Raw genomic sequence first — 23,935 nt, 5'->3', positions numbered from 1 at the left:
GCTATTTGAATTTATGAAAGTCCACTGTCATCCTCTACATTCTATCTGGTTTTTGTAGTGTTAGACTGGTGAATTAAATGGAAATATGATAGGGACCATCAACTCTACATTCTGAGGTTTTCTGTTTGTTTTTAAAGTAGGCTCCATGCCCAATGAGGAGCCCAGTGTGGGGCTTGAACTCACGACCCTGAGATTAAGGCCTGAGCTGAGATCACGAATCAGATACTTTACCTGACTGAGCCACCCAGGTGCCCCTGCGTTTTGAGGTTTTTAAAGATGGCACTGATTTCTGCCATTCCAACCCATGTGGAATATTAGTTTTGATTTATCTTGGCCATGGGGCGGGGGAGGGCAATTTTGGTCCTTTCATTTGGTCCTTACCCTATAGACCAAGGAAGCCATATGAAACTTTGCCAAGAACTAAGTGTGTCTATTCCAATTATGTATTCATGGCCTGGTGCGGGGGTGACTACTGGATGTGATTGTGGACCCAGTGCATGTACTGTGAGCCAGATCTGGGCCAAGGTTTCATTTATTATCTCACCTTCCTGTATGTCCCCTTTTTTTTTTTTTTAAGATTTTATTTATTTGAGAGAGAGAGAATGAGAGATAGCACGAGAGGGAAGAGGGTCAGAGGGAGAAGCAGACTCCCTGCCGAGCAGGGAGCCCGATATGGGACTCGATCCCGGGACTCCAGGATCATGACCTGAGCCGAAGGCAGTCGCTTAACCAACTGAGCCACCCAGGCGCCCCTGTATGTCCCCTTTCTAAGTGAGGAGCCAGATGACACTTTGGGTCTCTTGGCATCAGTGTCAACTTGAACCTTATACTTAATAATTTCTGAAATGTTCAGATATTCCTTTTTCCCCAGTGTAGTTACTTGAGTAAATTGTCATTAGTCCCTTTGGGAATAGTCTAGGAAATTCGTGGCTGTGTACATTTGGTTTGGTGTTGCAAAATCTCCTTCCAGAATCTGGTCTCTCCTTTAATAGTTTTCAGTCCAAAATTGATTCAGTTCCAAAAACTGGACCAAGTGTCATGACTTCTTCAGCGACTGTCTTCAGCTTCTGACCATTATTGACTTTTTTGATGGTATGAATTGTTTTTACTTGGTTAGTTCCTAGCAGCATACACAAGGCAGTGGCCCCCTATAGATGTTAAAAAGCCAGAAATGCCACTGCAGAGAGTAGAAGGTTTTAAATAGCTTGCCAGATTGGACATAGTACATAAGATCATACCGGATGATTTTGTGCCTGGAAGGCCTTAGAGGATACGTCATTTACCAAAGCAGGAAGAAATGACTGGTGGAAAAGGCACCCACGATCATCAAGAACCTTATTGAAGATTATCCTCTGAAGTCTAGGGCTGCCATTAGGAAATGACACTGGTTTCATCGATGGTTCACCAATGGCAGTGGGATATGCAGTGCGTCATAGGACCTTGAAACATCAGAGGCCTGGAGGTGTAGCACCTAAACAGAAGCCAGGTGGATGCAATTACAGTACTGAGCAGTGAGTTCAGAGGGGCAAGGTCAGGAGGACTGGCCTGCAGAGAGTTATGGAAATGGCCAACAACATGGCATTCCTGAGGGCAAATTATATGGGTATATGGTGGCAGATACTACTTTTGTCTTTTTTTTCTTTTCTTTTTTACTCGTTTTTGCTGGATTGAGAAGCTGCCACATCATACAAATTCTTCAGTAGCTTAATACACGTTTGTTAGGCTGACATCATCCCACAGCCACTGGGTGCTTAGTTCTGTTTCTTTTTTCTGTCCCATTCCTCTCCCTCTCTCCGCTTTTTCCTCTTAGGTCAGTAGAGATTAGCCAAATACTGTCTTCAGGTTTACTGATCTTTCCTGACCAGTGTACTGATGTCTACTGATACCATTGAAGGCATTCCTTATTTCTGTTACTGTGAATTTTATTTCTAGCATTTTCCTTTATGTATGTAGTCTACCTTTTCCACTAGACCTTTTAATGTAATCATAGTTATTTTAAGTTCTCTATCTGATCATTTCAACATCTTGGTCATTTCTGTGTCGTTCTGTTGATCACTTTGTCTCTTGACAGTGTCTCTTGACACTTTTCTGTTTTTTTGTGTGGTAACTTTTTGTGGGATGTTAAACAGTGTGTGTAAGCTAGTAGAGACAGAGGTAAATAGTGTTGGGCCTAGAAATGGGCATACCTCTTAGTGTGGGAAGTTGAATCAGTCTAGTCTAGGGTAGATCTGAGCTTGGGTTTTGTTGCCATGGTTACCTTCAGTGCACCACTGGCTTCAAATTTCTGTTTCCAAATTCAGTATTGGCTCTGCATAAGTTGCAGGCTGATTTTTTTCTGGAGGATTTTTTTTTTTTTGTATGTTCCTGCTTCACCCCATGTTTTTGGTCTTCCTAGTGTGCCTTGTGCTTCAGAGAGCATTTCTCTTTCATGCTGTTGCTTCTCCACCATTAATGAACTACTCTTGCTTGTTCTCAGTACTTGCTAGTCTTGGGGTGAGAGGAGGAGACAGAGTGAGTTGCGTTGTCCTGGTCCAGCCTACATCTTAGGCCTTGTGTCCCTGCTTAAGGGACAGGGGCTTCTTAGATGGTTCTTCATCAGTGATCCTGCTCCTCCAGTAACAGTAGACCTTTCATGGCATGGATCCTTGATTGTTTCCTGTCCCTCTCCGTGGTTGAAAGAATCTTCACTGTGCCTTGAGGATGAAAGATTTGCTGCCCTTCTCACAGCAGTGTTATTCTTTAAGGAATAACATAAGGCAGAAAGGCTTGCTTGGGGGCTTTATGCCTTTTCTGCAGCAGCAGCAGCTCCCTCCTTTGGGCCTGCACCACTGAGGGTAAGGCTTTCTCTGGTCAACTGCCTGAACCTCAATCCCCCCCCCCTTTTTTTTTTAAAGCACCAGGAGGAGTCTGCAGGTGGGTAAGAGTTTCCCTTATACCTGTGGTTCACAGAGGTTCTGTGTTCTCATGCTAGTGTTTCAGCCTGTAGCACTTCATTAAGAATTTCAGTTGAATTCTTTTATCTGCTTGTTTGGCAATCCCTGTCTTACTGCCATCTCTACCATAGTTGAGCCAGTGCTTATTTTGGGGCAGTTTCCTTAGATTTTACTGTAGGCATATCTCAAAGATACTGTGGGTTTGTTTCCAGGCAACTTCAATAAAGCAAATATCACAACAAAGTCAGTCACATGAACTTTTTGGTATCCTAATGCATGTAAAATTTACATTTACACTGTAGTCTGTTAAATGTGCAATAGCATTACATCTAACAAAAGTCTTTATACTTTAAAAATACCGTATTGCTAAAAAATGCTAACCATCATCTGAGCTTTTAGTGAGTCATCTTTTTTGCTAGTGGGGTTCTAACCTCCATGTTGATGGTGATTGCTGAAGGTTGGGATGGCTGTGGCTATTTTCTTAAAATAGAACAAAATGAATTTTCCCACATGGATGAACTCTTACTTTCATGAACCATTTCTCTGTAGCATGGGATGCTGTTTGGTAGCATTTTACCCACGGTAGAATTTCTTTAAAAATTAGAGTCAATCCTCTCAAACCCTGCCCTTATCAACTAATTTTAATATTCTAGACCTTTTGTTACTTCAACAATCTTTACAGCATCTTCCCCAGGAGTAGATCCCATCTCAAGAAACCATTCTCTTCGCTCATCCATAAGAAGAAACTCTTCATCTGTGAAAATTCTATCATGAGCTTGAAGCAATTCAGTCACATCTTCAGACTCCACTTCTAATGCTGGTTCTCTTGCTGTTTCCACCGCATCTGCAGGGACTTCCTCCACTGAAGTCTGGAACCCCTCAGAGTCATGCATGAGGGCTGGAACCACCTTCTTCCAAACTCATATTTTTTTTTTAAAGATTTTATTTATTTGACAGATAGAGACATAGCGAGAGAGGGAACACAAGCAGGGGGAGTGGGAGAGGGGGAAGTAGGCTCCCCGCCGATGTGGGGCTCGATCCCAGGACCCTGGGACCATGACCTGAGCCGAAGGCAGATGCCCAACAACTGAGCCACCCAGGTGCCCCTCCAAACTCATATTACCGTTAATAGTATTTTGGCTGCTGCTTTTGAATCGCAAATGTTCTTAATGTCATCTAGAATGGTGAACCCTTTTCAGAAGGTTTTCAATTTACTCTGCTCAGATCAAAGGAATCACTGTGACAGCTATGGCCTTATGAAATGTATTTTTTGAGTCCTAAGACGTGAAAGTTGAAATTACTTCTTGATCCATGGGCTGAATAGATGTTGTGTTATCAGGCATGAAAACAACCTCAATTTCATTGTACATCCTCCTCAAAGCTCTTGGGTAGTAACCAGGTGTGTTGTCAATGAGCAATAATATTTTGAAAGGAATCTTTTTCTGAGCAGTGTGTCTCAAATATTTAAGCTCAGTGGTCTTAAAATATTTAGTCAACCATTTATAAACAGACACAGTGTCATCTAGGCTTTGCTGTTCCATTTCTAGAACACAGGCAGAGCAGATTTAGCATAATTCTTAAGGGCCCGAGGATTGTCAGAATGGTAAATGAACATTGGCTTCACTTAAAGTCACCAGCTGCAGTAGTCCCTAACAGAGGCAGCCTGTCTTTTGAAGCTTTGAAGCCAGGCATTGACTTCTTTCTAGCTGTGAAAGTCTAGCTAAGGCTATTTCATCTAGATTAGAAATCAGTTGTTTAGTGTAACCACCCTCATTAATGATCTTAGCTAGAGCTTCTGGATCACTGGCTGCAGCTTTTCGATCAGCACTTGCTGCTTCACCTTGCGCTTTGTTGTCATGGAGGCGGCTTCTTTCCTTAAACCATTCTCTGCTAGCATCAGAATTTTCTCTTGCAGCTTCCTCACCTCTCTCAGCCTTCACAGAATTGAAGAGCGTCTGGATTAGGCTTTGGCTTAAGGGAATTAAGGCTTTGGTTTGGTCTTCTATCCAAACCATTCAAACTTTCTCCATCTCAGCAATAAGGCTGTTTCACTTTCTTATCACTCTATTCATTGGAGTAACACTTAATTTCCTTCAAGAACTTTTCCTTGTTCTCACAACTTGGCTGTGTGGCCCGAGAGCCTAGCTTTCAGCCTGTCTCAGCTGTGGACATGCCTTCCTCACTAAATTTAATCATTTCTGACTTTTGATTTAAAGCGAGAGATGTGTGACTCTTCCTTTCACTTGAATGATCATTTAGAGGTCATCGTAGAGTTAGTAATTGGCCAAAATTCAATATTGTGTCTCAGGGACTAGGGAGGCCCCAGGAGACAAAGATGGGGAACGGCTGGTCACTGGAGCAGTCAGAGCACACCCAACGTTTATTGATAAGTTTGCTTTCTTCTGTGGGCATGGTTCACGGTGCCCCAAAACTGATCAAATATAATAATAATGAAAAGGTTTGATATAAAGTGAGAATTAGCAAAATGTAGCACAGAAACTTAAAGTAAGCTAGTGCTGTTGGAAAAATGGTTCTGATGGACTTGTTGGATGCAGGATTGCCATGAACTTTCAACTTGTGTAAAACAAGATCTGCAAAGTCCAATAAAATATGATATGCCTGTAGTTGGTTGCTATGCCATCAGTTCTCTGGGTTCAGACAAAGTAATCGTTTTGTAGATTATCTGTTTTTTCCTCTTTTTTTAAACTAGAAGGGGATATGCACTTTCCAGCTTTCTAAATCCCACGTGGAATTTGCAAGTCCCAGTTAATTTATGAAACGGGCTTTTCTTGTGGCAATTTCAGAGACTGGTACCTAAGTGTTCAGTTACGTTGATCATGTGTCTCTGCCTTACATGTAGCAGTTAATGTTTAGCACATCTTAGCAATCTTTAAGGGGCGACTGGGTGGCTCATTTGGTTGAGCATCCAAATCTTGGTTTTGACTCAGGTCATGATCTCATCGGTGGTGGGATTGAACCCCACTCAGCGTGGCTCAGCATGGAGTCTGCTTGAAATTCTCTGTCCCTCCCACTTGTGCTCACGTGCTCGTGCTCTCAAATCTTTTTTAAAGGAAAAAAAAATCTTTAAGACTTTGTGAGTTGCTTCTTTAAAAAAAAAAATCTGCACGTGGCTGTGCATGTACATTTCTATTCAGTTTTATCTTTTTGGAATTCCAGGTGACCAGTTAAAAGACCTTTATGACTGATTCTCTAATTCTTTTATCTTTTTTTCACCTATATTCCCTCTTAGGTATCTCAACCTGACCCCCCATTTTTTGAAAGATACCTTCAAATTCATCTTCCAGTTTTTCTATTGAATATTTAATTTGCTGTTAATTTTTAAGACTCCTCTATTTTTCTGAATGTCCCTTTTTTGAAGCCTTCATTTCTCATTTACAAGGAAATATCTCCTTTTTTGAGGCTGTTTTAGTTCTTTATAAGGTTTTCTTCATTTTTGTCTCGTTTTTTTTTCCTTCTGTCTGATCTTTGTTCTTTGTGCTGATCAGATCTCAAATCTGGTTGTAATTGGCTATCAATTCATGTTTAAGAGTGACATTTCTCAAAGCTTGTAGAGGTTCAGTAAGCATGAGTAGGACTTGCTGACTGGTGGGCTTCATTGTACAGTGAACTTTGTTGAATTTGTGGTGGTTTTGTACCTTTTTTGTGATGTTTTCATATAAGTGTATATAGCACATATTGACCTCTGTGCCTCAGATTTCCCATCTTTAAAAAGAGGTATTATAATAGACCTACCATATAGGATTTTTGTGAAAATTTAAATGAGTTAATAAAAGTAAAACTTTTAGAACAGTGGTACATAGTAAATGTTAATTATCGAGTAGTATTATGTCTTTCATTTGTTTAGAAATAATTGTTTTTTAAAACCTAAATCTAGCCTTAAATTTGCTCTAAGTTTATTATGATCTTAGGAAATCATCTTTTTTCAGAGGAAATTCTGTTGATATTTTTCAGTAAAAATTTGGATTTTGTGAGCACCTGGGTGGTTCAGTCGGGTAAGGCATTTGCCTTCAGCTCAGGTCATGGTCCCAGGGCCTTTAGATCGAGCCCTGCGTTGGGTTCCCTGCTTACCAGGGACATAAACGAAAAGATGTGTACTTTAGATGGGCAAATTGTATAGCGTATGAAATCTCAAAGTTGCTTAAAAAATGATTAGGGTTGGGATGCCTGGGTGGCTCAGTCATTAAGTGTCTGCCTTCGGCTCAGGTCATGATCCCAGAGTCTGGAGATCAAGCCCCACATCGGGCTCCCTGCTCAGCCAGGAAGCCTGCTTCTCCCTCTCCCACTCCCCCTGCTTGTGTTCCCCTCTCGCTGTGTCTCTCTCTGTCAAATAAATAAATAAAATCTTTAAAAAGATTAGGGTTATTCAAGTCTGGTACCACATGGCACATTTAAGTTAAGGAATGTTATTTCTCAACCTATTTAATATCTCATCTAACAGATGAAACACTTGGAAAATGTCCATACCCAGATTATGTCTTTAGGCCATTACCACAGTTTTGATTACTGTAGCTTGGAGGTAAGTTTTGAAATCAGGCAGTGTGATATCTACAACTTATTTTTTTTTTCTCCTAATACTGTTTGGCTCTTTAGGGTCCCTTGAGAGTCCATATGAATTGTAGGATGGGATTTCTATTTCTGGAAAAAGTATCATGGGGATTTAATAGGTATTGCAGTAAATCTATAGATTGTTTTGGGTGGTGGTCACATCTTAATATTAAGTCTTAAGTCTTACTGTCTGAGCACTAGATGTCTTCCCACTTATGCCATTTTTAATTTCCTTCAGCCGTGTTTTATAGTTTTAGTGTACAAGTCTTTTGCCTCCATAGTTTACTGCTAAGCATTTTATTTCTTTTGATGCCATTGTAAATGGAATTGTTTTAGTTTTGTTTTCTGATTGTTCATTTTATCTTTGCCTAATTTTAAATTGGGCTATCTCTTTGAGTTGTAAAAGTTCTTTATTCTGGATACAGGTCCCTTATCTGATACATGATTTGTAAATATTTTCTATCATTCTGTGTGTTGTTTTACTTTACTAGTATGAAAACATTTCTCCCAAAAATGCTACCCTAAAGATGATAGCAAACACTAAGGTTTTATTAGAATTCACTTTATTAAAATATTAACCGTTTTTCTATTCTTAAATGTGGTAATATATTTTATAGAATAACATTCAGCTGTAAGAAGTATATAGACTGTTACATAGATACTATATAATATGCTGGAAAATACATGATATATTAGGTAAAAGGTATAACAAAAGCAACTGTCATATGAATAAAATTATGTTTAAAGAAAGCTTCAGGGGTGCCTGGGTGGTTCATTCTTAGTTAAGTGTCTGACTCTTGGTTTAGGCTTGTGGTAATCTCATGGGTTGTGAGATTGAGCCCTGCCCTGCAGCGGGCTCCACACTGAGCAGAGTGTCAGCTTGAAGATGCTCTCCCTCTGCCCCTCCCCCCACTTGTGCTTTCTCTAAAATGAATACATATTAAAAAGTCTCAAACTTATGCATAGGAAAGTAATTAGAAAGAAATACACCAAGATGTTTATGGTAGTCATATAATGACTAGGACAATGAGTATTTTGTTTTCTACTTTCTGTATTTTTTAGATTGTATTTAGGCATTTCTTAGTACAAAAAAATTTTTGGAAAGAACATAGGAAATTTTTTGACCCAAAGTAAATATGTAACTCATGGGGGAAACGTAACATGCAATGACACAGGATGTCACTTCCTATGTATCTGTGCAGAGTCAATATGACAGAATAGCACTGCGTTTCATTCATCTTGCCCTCGTGTAGAACGAAAGCAGACGTGTTACCACCGTCCCGTCCCTGAGTGCTATACATTCCAGTAACATTAAACATCAAATCTGTAATAATCTCCTGAAAATCTGCATTCTTCTGCATTTCTACTGCCCTGTTAAGTTGTATCAATGAACTGCACACCAGTGATACTGGACTTACATACATTACCAATTAGCTTGAAATTTCTAAAAGCATTTAACTGCTTAGAGTAAATATGAATGATACAGTTTCTTGAATATTTACTTGAAATCGTTTGCTTCATTATAAACCATTCTTTTGGTGGTATATCCTGTCAGTCTATATCACATCAGAAGATGTTCTATATCTTAAATCAGATATTGAAAAAAAATAATTTCCCTAACAGACCTAGGTTTTTTTAAATAGGCATCGTAGGAATGTTAAATGTATTATCAGCTATAATTTTAATAATGGCTTTATTAACTTATACATCTAGTTTAACTACATGAACCAATTTGGTAAAACAGATGATTTACTTAAAAAATCAATTATAGAAGTTGTTTCTGTTAACTGTGGATTGGCAGTTGTTTAGGCAATCATCAGTTATTACAGTTAGTTGAATTGTAGTACAGTCGACCCTTGAACGACACGGGTGAGGGGCACTGAGCCCCACACAGTTGAAAATTTACATGTAACTTTGGCTCCCCCAAAACTTAACTACTAATAGCCTACTGTTGACTGGAAGCCTTACCAATAACATAAACAGTTAATCAACACGTATTTTGTATGTTACATGTATTATATACTCTATCCTTACAATAAAGGAAGGTAGAGAAAGGACAGTGTACTAAGAAAATCGTAAGAGAAAATACACTTACAGTACCGTGTTGTATTTATTTAGAAAATCTGCGTATAAGTGGACCTACAGTGTTCAAACCTGTGTTGTACAAGGGTGGGCTATATTGAGTTTACTGTAGTTCCTTACTGTATTCACCTACTGTACACATAACTGATGTGCTTAAATCAGATTCCTGTGGTACTTGTCTCTATTATAGAAGCTTGATAGTAATTAGTAATTTGGAAAAGGGCTATAATGCAATAAAGTCTTAGTTTAATAGCTAAAAACAGTTTCTCTGCTTTTTTAGGAGTTGGTAATGCTTCTTTTAGAATATAATGCAGATGCTACTGTTGTTAATGGGAGTGGACAGACAGCAAAAGAAGTCACTTATGACAAAGAAATCAGAAACATGCTTGAAGGTAAATATTATGGATCTTAACATAAATATCATTTAATGATAGGCCAACGTCCAGAATATAAGTAGAAATAGGTTCTGGGATGCCAAAATAGACTAAATTGAACTTATACTCTAAAGATAATATGATCTTGGAGTCCTTGATTAGACACAAAATTGTTTTGAGTTTCCTCACAGCTTTAAAACTTAAACAGGTTTTTAAAACTTGTCATAATGTTGTATGATCAAATCTTCAACAAAATTAGAAGTAGAAAATGAGACATGAGAAGAAGTATGGCTAGTGGGCTGCAGAAGCATCCTGATGAAGTGCGGGACAGAGAAGCTGTGAGAGGTACAGCTTTTGGGAGCTGTTTGATGTTGGGGAAGACCATTCTGGCCAGTTCCGTTATCCTGATGACTGCATTGAAGTACAACGGCCCACAGTAATTTCTTGATGAATCAGCATCATAGCTAGGAACTTCAGATATTAAACTGTGTTAAATAAGGTATGAATCTGCAGTAACTTAGAGCAGTTTCTCTAAGATAGAATAAAACATATTTTGGTGCTTACATTGGGAAACTGTCATATGTTAGGCTATCCTCTGAGTGGCCATGGCTTTGCTGTAATTAATTTTGGTAGTATTTCTATGCTAGAGAAGATTTCTTACTTTCTACTTTGTAATAAAAAGCACGTATCTTGTGTTTCTTTGCTTTGTAATTCAGAGAAAGGCAAGATAATTTTGTATCTAAACGGTATTTATTTCTTAATTATTATTATTTTGCTGTAGTGTTCCATGATTCATTGTTTACGTATAACACCCAGTGCTCCATTCAGTATGTGCCCTCTTTAATACCCATCAATTTGATTATTTTTATGTAAAAACCAGTATCTTTTTACAACTTTCCAGTTGTCCTTGAAAACTAAAATATTTTCTTGTTTTCCCATTAAAATGATGTTTGCTTGTCAGACATCCTTAAGTCACTGTCTTAACTCACTCTTGGCTTTAAAATAAAACCCTTTCATTTAAAATGAATAAGCATATCAACATAAAACATCTTCTGTAAGGCTCTGTATTATGTGATTTTTTTTGGGAGATTGCACATGTTAGATGTGATCCTGCCCTTTAATATATTGTGATCTAAGTGGGAGGATGAGGTCCTGTTCTTGACCATGTCCTGTCATTTTATTATTTTAAGTAATCTCTGTGCTCAACATGGGCTCAAATTCATGACCCTGAAAAGAATTGTGCTCTGCTGACTGAGCCAGCCAGGCGCCCTTGTCCTGTTGTTTTAATTGTAGCAAGATGAGAACCTGAAACTGAGGTTTTCCTGACAGAGTGGAATGTTAGTTTAGCCTGACAAGTTGATATTTAGTGGGGCTGATCATAAAGACATGTTTTACTGACTCCCCAAAACCCAAATCCACTAAGGACAAGGGTTTAGTTGACTTACAGACATTATGATTTGTCAGCTAATAAGATGATAGCCTGGGAAATGGAAGTAGAAACTTAATTGATTCTGCTCTGATGAGATCACCTTGGCCAGATATAATTTGTGCATATCACTTTAAATGGGTCAGACTTCAGGGAGTGCATCTAACAGCCCTCCAAGACTATAGGTAGAACGGAAACCACATGGTAGGGTAATGCACTAGAGACAGGAACTGTCACAGCAAAATCATACTCAAGTATCTAAAGAACTGTTACATTGTAATCTTATCTGTGTAATCTTATCTAGACCAGAGCTAGGTTGACCCCAGTTGACCAAGTGCCTAGGAGTTGATCTTTGGGTCCTGTGTATTGTAATAATGTCTTGGGTTGCATTCAAGGAGTATGTTCATATGATTGGAGTTACTCAGACAAGGGTAGATGACTACTTGTCAGGCACTAGAGAGGAATACCTTCTTCTACATACCATTTGTCTTTCATTTTATTTTGAGAAATTTCTAACCTACAGGAGAGTTTCAAGAATAGTACAAGCACTTATAAATCCTTCACTTAGGCTCACCAGTCATTAACATTTCGCCCTATCTGGCTTATCCTTTTATATATTATTTAATGTTTATTTACTTTTAATTTTTTGCAGAACTATTTGGGAGTAATTTAGAGACAGTAATACCTTAGCTCTATTTCAGTATGTATCCCTTAACAAAGATATCTTCTTACATAATCACAATATAGTGATCAATTTCAGAAAATTTAACATTATTATATAGTTTATATTCAGATTTTTGTCAATTGCCCAAATAATGTCCCTTGTAGAAATTTTCCCCCAATCCAGAATCTCTCATTGTGTTGTCACATTACTTTAGTCTCCTTTGTCTGGAATAATTCCTTAGCCTTTGCCCTTATGATCTTGACCTTTTTGAAGAAGGCAATTGTAGAAGTATTTGTAGAATGTCTGGGTTGTTTTTTTTTCTTCTTTTCATATAATGAGATTCAGGATATGCATTTTTGCCAGGAATGGTGAGGTGGTATCCTTTATCAGTGCATCACATTAGGATACATGATGTCATTTTGTTCTATTACTGGTAATGTTATCTCTCATAACTCAGATAACATTGTTCACAGTAAAGGTACTTCCTCCCTTTGTAAGTAATAATCTGTGGTAAGAAAAATGTAAATTTCCAGTTTACCAATAATCTTTTATTTTTATTATTTTTTTAACCAAATCTCTTAATCGTTGATTTTTAGCCTTAATAATTCTTTCCTTGAACCATTTATTACTATGGAGATTGCAAAATTGTGATTTTCTTTTGTCGGTGAAGTACATTTGCCAGGTTCTTGCCTGCATTTCAAGTATATTACTATTTCACTTACCCTGTGCATGTATATAAGTGTGTTGTTAGGATGGAGTTAGACTTCATGATCTCTGCATCCTTATTAACTCTGGATACAGATTCAAAAGAAAAATAGTTTATTGTCATATTAAAATTAAAATTTATAGGACAAATAATTTTTTGAATGGAATATTTCCTTTAAACACACTTATTGAGGTATAAAATAGATGTATAAAAGTATACATCATTAATGTACAGCTCAATTGTTTTCACAAACAGAACACGTCAATGTAAATAGCACATCAAGAAACAGAATGTTACCTGCACTCTAGAAGCCTCACTTCCCCAACTGGAATTTTTCCTTTTCATTGGCTGGGTCAATAATCTTTCAGTGTCCTTAATGAGCACAGGACAAGAACATATGCATGGTTTTCAACTCCAAATCCCCATTTTCCTTCAGTTATGCACCTAGGCAATGTAGAAAGAAGCATTAGGGTACCCTTCACCTCCTTTTCCTAAAGTCTAGAACCAACATGAGTAAGCATTTATTTGATTATTCACCAAATATTTATTGGCCAAATATGCATTGAGCCAGACACGTTCATAAATGCCTAGGATACACAGCAGAGTAAGAACAGTATCTGACTGCAAGAATGACTGAGGGGATAAATGACAGCTCTGAGTAGTACATGTAATAGTAGAGGCATGTACAACAGGGATCGGGATGTGACTGTTCTCAGAGCCCACAGTCCAGTAGCCAGGGGACCAGTAAGAGGAAACAGTGAAGAGCGTGAATCCCAGCAAAAGCAGAAGCCATTGAGAGCCTATGCAGACGCTTGGGTGCCTTCCTCTGAGGTGGGGAGGGAGTCTGGGTGTGGAAATAAAAACGTGAGACTAGAAGATAATGGTACATTAGGAATGTTAGTCATTTCTTTAAACTAGTTCCAGCTATTGCCATATTCAAGGTAGTGTTTCCCCAGTCCCTTGGCTCCCCAACCTGCTTTTTTGTTCATGACTTGACTTCAGCCAGGAAGACCTGAGAAACCTTTTGTAATTACTCCCTTGCAGTCTTGGCACCAGGATTTTGTGCACATGTTTGAAGTGAGATTACTGAGCCTTTCTATGAAATTGCTTCTTTCTTATAAGCCAGAACAGAATTAAAATCTAGCAGAAAGAGACCTTATTGCATATTCCAGTCTCTGAAATCAGATTGCTTGTTGTTCTCTTTCCCTGCAAGTGTGGTTTAAGAAGCAGGTTAGAGTAGTAATAATAGCCTGGTCTCTGGAACCAGCCTGCACAAGTTCAAATTGCAACTCCTCTCTTTCCAGCTGTGTGACCTTGGTTTAATTCCTTAACTACTTAGTGCCTCAGTTTCTTCATCTGTACAATCAGGATAATAGTAACACCTACTTCATAGCATAGTTATGAGGATTTAATGAATTAATATATTTTTTCCAAACTCATTTTTGAAGTATGGTTGACATACGCTGTTATATTAGTTTCAGGTGTACAACATAGTGATTTGACAATTTTATATGTTACACATTGCTCACCATGATAAGTATAGTTTTCTGTCACCATATAAGGTTATTACAATAATGACTCTATTCTCTATGCTATATTTTTTCATCTCTATGACTTATTTTATAACTGGAAGCTACTTTTAAAGTGCTTTGAATAGCACTTGGCATATAGTAAGTGCTATAAAATTTGTTAAAATAAATCTTATGTGGAAGTATATAAGTATATATAAATCTACTTATTTATATGGTTTGTACATCTTCCTACCAGTGCTATTTCTTATTGTTACTTTTCACAGATTCTAAGGTTCTGGAAGGTATGAATGCTACTCCCCAGTATATCTACCTTTCCAAGGCAGATATGTAATAGTATTTCAGCATGCAAAAGTAAGTCATAATTATTTGTGATGGGTATTGTAGTAAGATACTTAAAGACCTCTGAATTGAAAACATAAATTCATCTGAATCTGAAAGAAGTTTAAACTCTGTTATCTGAAATGTAAGGCAATGAGAATAACAATAAAGTCTTTAACTGCATTTGAATTATAATACAAAACATTGTGACTTTTTCCCCCAGATCGCTTTATTCTTACACCTTTGTAATGATTTTGCTATAGGAATCTAACTAGAAGTGGAGTAACATGTACCTTCCTTTCACAGCTGTAGAAAGGACTCAACAAAGAAAGCTTGAAGAAGAACTTTTGGCAGCAGCGAGAGAAGGCAGAACAGCAGAACTCATAGCTCTGGTAAAACAGCAACAACAATGTGTATTCTTTACCCTTCAGGAAAATTTTAACTTAATGTTAACTTCATAATTTAGTCAAATTGTGGGACCAAAATACTGGAGATTATAATAATAGTACAAACATCCTTAAGTATCTAAAAACACTTGGCATAATTATAGTATAAGCAGGATACATTGTAATGATTATATTTTTCTCTGAATTTATTTACATCCCCACCCCCTACTGAAAACCTGATGGATTAAGAAACTGATTTTTCAAGGCAAATACTTAATGTAAGGATAATTTTTTCCAGAGTAAGCCAATTAAAACTGAAACAATATGTAGGATCCAATAAAGGAACAAGTTTCTCTAATTTTGATAAGCAATAATTTCTGAAAGGTGTGCTACACTTTTAGAAAGTAACATATAAAGAAGGGACAATATTTGGGAATATTTATATCATGGTAGAACAGACTGAAAACTTTACCCATTTTTTTTTTCCTTTTGGAGACCTACTTTCTAGTTTCCATTTCCCGCATAGTCTCATTAAACATGAAACCAAATTGGTTCTAAATTCAAGACTGAAGCATTGCCGTTTGCTTTAAAGTTATTTCAGCTCATTTGAAAAGGCCTCTTTGGTTTCCAATAAAGTGCCTCAAACATTTTTTAAGCTTTGTGAAATGGAGACTGTGTAAAGAAGTTTTTAAAGCAGTCATTTGGGAACAACAAATTCCGTAGAACTTTAACATTTATACATTTAACATTTATGAGTTTAACTCTTCTGAATGACTGCCTATGGGAGACTGGTTTCTGGTTTGTATTTTTGCTGTCCCAAGTATGAATCACAAGACTGGTAGAAGGGAGCAAATCTTAGTGAAATCTTAATGTTCAGGGGTGGTGGGGTGCCATTGGTATAGTGCGTGGTGTCTGTGGTCACGGGAATGTGGGGCCTGAGCTTTCCTGGCACCTTGAGGACAAACATGGGGAGTGACATGGATTTGCTGGTTTAGTGAGGAAGAAGCCCTTGACCGTCTAGCTTCCTAGAGCTCTGGTGTTCATCAGCTTCTATAGTTTGAGGCCCCCCCCCCCGCCCCGGAACATGCAGTTATACCTTAATGTGTTTTATGGGAGGAAGTCTATCTTTCATATGTAATTCTGCATTGCATGTTTTCATTCGTTAGCTCAACAGGCCCAATCCTCCTGATGTTAATTGTTCGGATCAGTTAGGAAATACACCCTTGCATTGCGCAGCTTACCGGGCTCATAAGCAGTGTGCCTTAAAGCTTCTGAAAAGTGGAGCAGACCCAAATCTGAAGAACAAAAATGGTAAGCATGTTGGTAAAAGACATTTTTGGTCATTTGGAAGCTATAAAAATAAATCCGTGCCATATAAAATTGCTTTGTTTTAATATCCAGCCTTTGTTAAACTATATGGCTCCTACTTAATTTTGAAGTCAAGGCATTCACACAAAAGAAAAAAATAAACTTACTAATTTCCTTCCTAGTTTGAGTTAACTGTTGAATAATACCTATTCCATAGGGGGCAGTAATGATTAAAATAGGCCGCCCCCCCCCCCCCCCCCCCCGCCAAGGGAAAGAGAATATAGTTGATTCTCATTATTTAAGATAGATATGTTCTGCCAAGTTGTGAACAGAGAATTAATGAATACTGAGCCATTGGTCCTAGGGGGAATATGGAGTTACATTCTTGAAAGCCTCTGGTCACAACATTTTTATACTGATTAATATATAACTTTATTTTGTGTGTATTTCTGTTTTAAAACACTTTAATATATATTGTTCATGAACATAGAGCTTATGCCAACAGCACTATCACTCATGCCTGAGCAGAGTTTGTCTAATATAATATATTCTCCATAAAGCACATCATAGCTCTCTTGCTCTTAGGAACATTAGATAACAATTCAATGCCATGTTTGGTGGCCAGTTTCAACAGTGAAACTACCAACAAAAAGCAGAAATACTGAAAACGTGGCAGTACTAGGTAGACTGTGATAGGGACATTTGTTCACTGTGTGAGAGCTGAAACAGGAAGGCAGAGTGCCACCTTGTTCTACCTCAGCTGGGAACATGAGAAGACTCAAATTTTTCACCACTTTGGATTTGCCTGTGAATGACCGAGAAATTGCTATAAGTATTGATTTTGGGGTTACAAATTTTAGCAATAGGCACCAAGGCAAGTGTGGAATGTACAGGTAATGAGTTTCAACTCTACATGCATGACAGTATCAGAGATGGTGTCCTGGGTATTCAAAGGGGGAACATTGCATTAGGGCCATTCACTTTTAAGGATGCTTCCCCCTGCCTACCACCAAACCTGGATTAGGACTTGATTTGGCAGTGGTCCACCAGGACCCTTTTTTCACCTCCATCATTGCCAAAATCATACTCCATGATAATTGCTGACTTACATATTTGCATCCCATGAGACTGGATTCCTAGAGGCAGAGCTAATACCTTACTGTCTGGTTTACCTGGGATCTAGAGTAATGTATAGCTACATGACACCTTCTACATGTTACATGTTTGTTGAAGGCTTAAGTAATTAGAAATGGCTTCATGAAGGAATAGGTATTTAGTATAGACTGAAGTCCTAGTAGGATTTTTTTTAAAATCCTCTCTAAATACCTGTAGCTCTAACAAAATGCACCACTCAATATTTTTCTTTTTAAACATAAACAGAATATCATTAAATTTTGGAAAGGGTATTTTAAGCAGAGAGAAGAGTATGACAGAGGCATGAAGATAAAATTCAAGTCAAGTTTAGGTGACATCCTCATTTTGGTACATCCACACATGTACAGGGTAGCAGTACTAGGTAATCCTATAAATGCAGATTAGGCTTGCATGGTGGAAAGCCTTAAGATGCCAGATCATTTTACCCCTTAATTTGGAAGTTCAGGGGACCATGATAAAGAAATAGGTGAGCAGTGGAGAGATGAGGTACTTTAAAAAGATTAATGTGGTTACAGTATCTAGGATGGGCTGTGACAGAACCAAGACTATAGGGAGGGGTCCGTAAGACCATTGGAATGGTCTTAGGTGAGAGGTAATTAGGGCCTGAACTTTTATTGACCTCAATGGGAATAGAAAGGAAAAAAAATTGATGATAGAATTTTCTGCTCTCCTCCCTTCCTTTGTCCTTTATGCTATAGACGGCATTAACCAATAGATACATAATGAGAGCCACATATGTAATTTTAAGTTTTCTAGTAGGCACATTTAAAAAGTAAAAAGAAACCAATGAAATAAATTTTAATAATCTATTTTATTTTAAACAGTATATCCAAAAGCCATGTCAACATGTAATCAGTGAAAAATAGTGAGATCTTACATCTCCTTTTTGATATTAAGTCTTTGAAATCTGGTGTATATTTGGCACTTACCAGCACATCTCAGTTTGAATTAGCCACATTTCAAGTATGCATAGCTACATGTGATTACTGGCCACTGTATTGGACATAGTCAGCTCTAGACATGGCAAACTGTTTGAGTCTCAGGTTAACCATGCTGTCCCTACCCTGCCTGTGCTCTTCTCCCTGACAGAAATGCCCTTTTCATGCTTGTCTGTGTGGTAAACCCTAGTCTCATTTTAAAAGCTCAAATTGTCTTCCCCAGAGAGGCTTTCCCTGTATCTTTAGGATAGATATAGGTTCTTCCTGGAATCAAAGAAGTGAAACCAGGGGATAGAGAAGGGAAAACACTCAGGAGATGTGAGGGAAATATCAGTTCCATGGAAGCCAAAGGAAGACTTAAAATGTGGAATAAAGGGGTAGGGTGTATTTGTTGGTATGCGCAACTTACACTGAAGAAGATAGATATTTAGACACTGTGGAATTCAGTGACTCAGTGCCCAGAGGTCCTTTCTGAAAGAGTAGTGTCCACTGGGTAGTTGAGCAACAGCAGGGTTAGGGGTTAAGGATTGAGTAGGCAATGAGGAAGCGGAGATAGCACTACTCATCTGCTTCTCTGCAGTATTTGAGAACAGAAGGAATGGTTTCATCGCCAAGAGGAAGATTTTTTAGGCAGAGAGATTTAAGCATGTTTTTAAAGTTAAGGAGGATTAACGCAGTAGAAAAAGAGCTTGATGATTTAATTGCAGGAGTTAGAAAATGTAACTTTAAAAAATGCAATGCTTTGGTAACGGCAAAAAAACAAAAACAAAAACCATGTTCCAATTGAAGGATATAAAAGACCTAAAAATGGAGAAACCTATGATGTTTTTGGGGAAAAAACTCAAAATCAAAAAGCTAACAGTTCTCTCCAAATTAATTCAAAGTAATCCCAACCAGAATCCTCAAAGGGTTTTCATAGGACTTGATTACCTGACTCTCATTTCTATAGAAAAGTCCAGGGCAGTGAATTTTAAAGTGGAAAGAGAAGATGGGGGGTTGTCCTGCTGGATAAAAAGACTAATTCTGAACCCTATTGGAAGTAAAATATTCATTTATTCAACAAATACTTAGTGTTTATGTGCTAGATACTATTCCAGGAACTAGGGATCTAGAGCAGTGAAAAAAAAAACAAATCCCTGCTTTCAGGGAGCTTACATTCTAATAGGAGAGAGCCATTGAAAAGCAAACATTATGTCAGATGAGATCAGTGCCTAGGAGAGGGGAAAAAGGCAAGGAAGGAGGAATTGGGAGTGTGTTGGGTGTATCGAGGGTTGCTGCTTTATGAAAGGTGGCTGGAAAAGCTCTGTGAGAATGGTACTTAAGACTTGAAGCACTGTCAATACCTAGGTAATGAGGATGGTCCTAGGCAGCAGATGTGGGAGGTGTATGTGATGTCTGTCATGAAAAGCAAGGAGACTAGTTTGTCCAGAGTAGAGTGAGGGTAGAGTGGTTGGAGGAGGAGGTTAAAGAGGCATTGGGAACTGCATGATGAAAGGCCTTGTGGGTTATCATAAGAATTGTGGCTCTTACTCTTTGTGAGATGGGAAGATGTGGGAGGGCTTAGAATGCAGCAGTGATGTGATCAGACCTAGGTTCTAAAAAATGGTCACTGACTGTTGTGAGAATAAATCCTAGGAAGATGAGAAAGGGAAGCAGGCTATTGGAATAATCTGGTGAGAGAGGATATTGACTTGGATCAGGATAGTGGCCACACAAATGATGTAAATGCTTGGATTTTTTTTTTTTTTTTTTTTTTTTTACATAATTTGAAGGCAGAGTGGTCAGGATTTTCTGATGGCTGGGATGTGTGAGGTATGAGAAAAAGACAGGGATTGAGGGCGAATTTACAGTCTTTCAGCTGAGGACCTGGAAAAAGGGAATTTCTAGTTACAGAGTAGGGTAAGACTGCAGGGAAGGGTAGGCTAGCATAGCAATGGCTGAGAATTAGGAGTTTGGTTTTTAAGGTGTTGAAAATTTGAAATCCTATTCTACAATCCAAGTGAGATGTCAGAAATAGAAGTTTGTGCTTAGGAGAGATCTCTGGGTGGAGATATAAATTTGGGAATTGTCAGCATGTAGAGTTAGTAAGGGGATGGATAAGATCACTTAGATCTTGGTATTAGTTCAGGGTCATGAAGATGAACAGACCAGATAGTTTGGAAATTAAAACATGTACATATGGGGAACTTGATAGATGACAAAGGTGGCATGAAAAGTGGATGAGGAAAGAACTGAGTAAATAATGCTGGGGCAATTAGTTATCCATATAGATATACATGAGAGATACACATATATCACATATATACCATGTATGTGGGATGTGTGTATATGTATCTTGCATATATGTGATTATGGAGGCAGATATCTGCCACAATATGCTGTCTGCAAGCTGGAGAACCAGGAAAGCTGATGGTGTAATTCAGTCTGAACACCTGAGACCAGGAAGGCCACCAGTGCAAGTCCTCGAGTCCAAAGGCTGAAGAATCAGGAGCTCCTATGTCAGAGGGTAGAAAGAGAAGGATATCTCAGCTCAAGAAGTGACAGAATTCATTCTTCCTCTGCCTTTAGGCCCTCAATAGATTGAATGATGCCCACCCACATTGGTGAGGGCAGATCTTCTTTACTCAGTTCACTTGTTCAAAAGCTAATCTTATCCAGAAACACCCTCACAGGCAGACCCAAAAACAATGTTTTATCAGCTTTCGGGGCATCTCTTTAGCCTGTTTAAGTTGACACACAAAATTAACCATCACATAACCCAATTCCATGACTGTGTGATATGGTATAAAGATAGATATATGGATTTGTAGAACAGGAGCGAGTCTAGACAGCAACCTATATATAGGGAGAATTGATTTTTGATAAAGGTGTCAAGGCAATGAGTGGAGAAAATGTTGAGTTTTATAAGTTTTTTTATATATTTTGGATTCTGACCCTTTATCAGATATGGCATTTGCAAATACCTTCTTCCATTCTGTATGTTTAGTTTTGTTGATTGTTTCCTTCACTGTGCAGAAGCTTTTTATTTTGATGTAGTCCCAGTAGTTTATTTTTGCTCTTGTTTCCCTTGCCTCAGGAGACATAACTAGAAATAAGTTGCGATGGCTGATGTCAAAGAAGTACTGCCTGTGCTCTCTTCTAGAATTTTTATGGTTTCAGGTCTCACATTTAAGTCTTTAATCCATTTTGAGTTTATTTTTGTGTATGGTGTAAGAAAGTGGTCCCATTTCATTCTTTTGCATGTTGCTGTCCAGTTTTCCTAATACTATTTGTTGAAGAGACATTCTTTTTCCTATTGTATATCCTTTCCTGCTTTGTTGAAGATTAATCAACCATATAATTGTGGGTTCATTTCTGGGTTTTGTATTCTGTTCTATTGATATGTGTCTGTTTTTGTGCCAGTACCATACTCTTTTGATTACTACATCTATATAACTTGAAGTCCAGAATTGTGGTGCCTCCAGCTTTTTATTTTTCAATATTGCTTTGGCTATGCAGGGTCTTTTGTGGTTCCAAACAAATTTTAAGATTGTTCTAGCTCTGTGAAAAATACTGTTGGTATTTTGACAGGGAATGCATTAAATGTGTAGATTGCTTTGGGTAGTATAGACATTTTAACAATATTCTTCCAGTCCATGAGCATGGAATGTCTGTTTCTTTGTGTCATCTTCAGGTTCTTTCATCAGTGTTGTATGGCTTTATTCCTGGATATCTTACTGCTTTTGGTGCAATTGTAAATGGGAGTGATTCCCTAATTTCTCTTTCTGCTGCTTCATTATTGATATATAGAAATGAAACATTTCTCTATGTTGATTTTATATCCTGCAACTTTACTGCATTTATCAGTTCTAGCGGTTTTTTTTAGTAGAGTCTTCAAGGTTTTCTATATATATAGTATCATGTCATCTGCAAATAGTGCAAGTTTGACTTCTTCCTTGCCAATATGGATGACTTTTATTTGTTTTTGTTGTCTGCTGTGGCTAGGACTTCCAGGACTATGTAAATAAAAGTGCTGAGAGTGGACATCCCTGTCTTGTTCCTTACCATCAAGAAAACTCTCAATATTTCCCTATTTAGGATATTAGCTGTGGGTTTTTCATATATAGCCTTTCTTATGTTGAGGTAGGTTCCCTCTAAACCTACTTTGTTGAGGATTTTTATCATGAATGGATGTTATATTTTTTCAAATGCTCTTCTGCATCTATTGAAACGATCATATGATTCTTATCCTTTCTTTTACTAATGTGATATGTCATGTTGATTTGCAAATATTGAACTACCCTTGCAAACCCAGGAGTAAATTCACTTGATCATGGTGAATGATTTTTTTAAAAATGTATTGTAGGGTTCAGTTTGCTAATATTTTATTGAGCATTTTTACATCTATGTTCATCAGTGATATTGGCCTCTAGGTTTTTTTTTTTTAGTGGTGTCTTTATCTGGTTATGGTACCAGGGTAACACTGGTGTCATGGAATGAATTTGGAAATTTTCCTTTTCTGTTTTTTGGAATAATTTGAAAAGAATAGATAGTAACTCTTCTTTAAATGTTTGGTAGAATTCACCTGTGAAGCCAGGAGATTTTTGATTACCAATTCAGTTTCTTTGCTGATTACCAGTCTGTTCAAGTTTTCTGTTTCTTACTGTTTTAGTTTTGGTAGTTGATATGTTTCTAGGCATTTCTCCATTTCTTCTAGGTTGTCCAGTTTGTTGGCATATAGTTTTTTATAATATAATCTTATAATTGTATTTCTGTGTTGGTGTTTGTTATTTCTCTTCTCTCATTTGTGATTTTATTTGGGTTCTTTTTCTTTTTGATAAGTCTGGCTGGAGGTTTATCTTTTCTATTTTTTTGAAGAACCAGCTTTGTTTCATTGATTTTTCTTTTATATTGTTTTTTTAGTTTCTATATCATTTATTTCTGCTCTAATCTTTATTATTTCCTTCCTTCTGTTGATTTTAGGCTTTGTTGTTCTTTTTCTAGCTCCTTTAGGTGTAAGGCTAGGTTGTGTGAGATTTTTATTACTTCTTGAGGTAGACCTGTATTGCTATGTAGTTCCCTCTTAGGACCGCTTTTGCTGCATCCCAAAGGTTTTAGACTGTTATATTTTCATTTTCATATGTTTCCATGTATTTTTTATTTCTTCTTTGATTTCCTGGTTGGCCCATTCAATATTTAGTAGCATGTTGTTTAACCTTCATGTATTTGTGGTCTTTCCAGGCTTTTTCTGAAGGGTAAGCTTGTAAATATAATGGAAGTTGGGTACAGATACCTGGAAAGGACTTCCCTAGCGGGCTCTATGAACTACAGAGCAATGGGAACAACTACATTACATAATTTAAATTTTATCTACTAATTACTAGTTAAGAACTAAAGTTATTTTCCTACCTGGGAATTAAGCAAAGGAATCCTGAAAGTGCCAAAAGAGTCAGTACCCTAAAATTGATGTTAACAGTATGATTCCTAGTGCCTTTACCAATTTCCCAAAGACTTGAATAGTTTTTTTAGGTGGTGGTTTATAATGATTATTCCTTCAAAATTTGGATT

General features: G+C 37.6%; 1 protein-coding gene across 7 annotated transcripts in view; it reads left to right on the top strand.

The window, feature by feature from the left end:
- The window catches only part of OSBPL1A (oxysterol binding protein like 1A), a 223,603-nt gene that overhangs the window by 48,066 nt on the left and 151,602 nt on the right, over positions 1-23,935 (top strand). For 6 of the 7 annotated variants that reach the window (XM_027576566.2, XM_027576564.2, XM_027576565.2 and 3 more), the window contains 3 exons: positions 9,862-9,973; positions 14,908-14,993; positions 16,154-16,298. In XM_027576566.2, the coding sequence (XP_027432367.1) occupies positions 9,862-9,973; positions 14,908-14,993; positions 16,154-16,298 (343 nt within the window). Of the gene's footprint in view, positions 1-9,861; positions 9,974-14,546; positions 14,635-14,907; positions 14,994-16,153; positions 16,299-23,935 lie in introns of those variants that run through there. The other variant, XM_027576569.2, reaches the window with a different exon arrangement.

Source organism: Zalophus californianus, chromosome 14 (genome assembly GCF_009762305.2).
Source record: "Zalophus californianus isolate mZalCal1 chromosome 14, mZalCal1.pri.v2, whole genome shotgun sequence".
In the NCBI taxonomy this organism is placed as follows: Eukaryota; Metazoa; Chordata; class Mammalia; order Carnivora; family Otariidae; genus Zalophus; species Zalophus californianus.
Note: the sequence above shows the minus strand (reverse complement) of the source record. Positions and strands in the feature narration are given on the sequence as shown.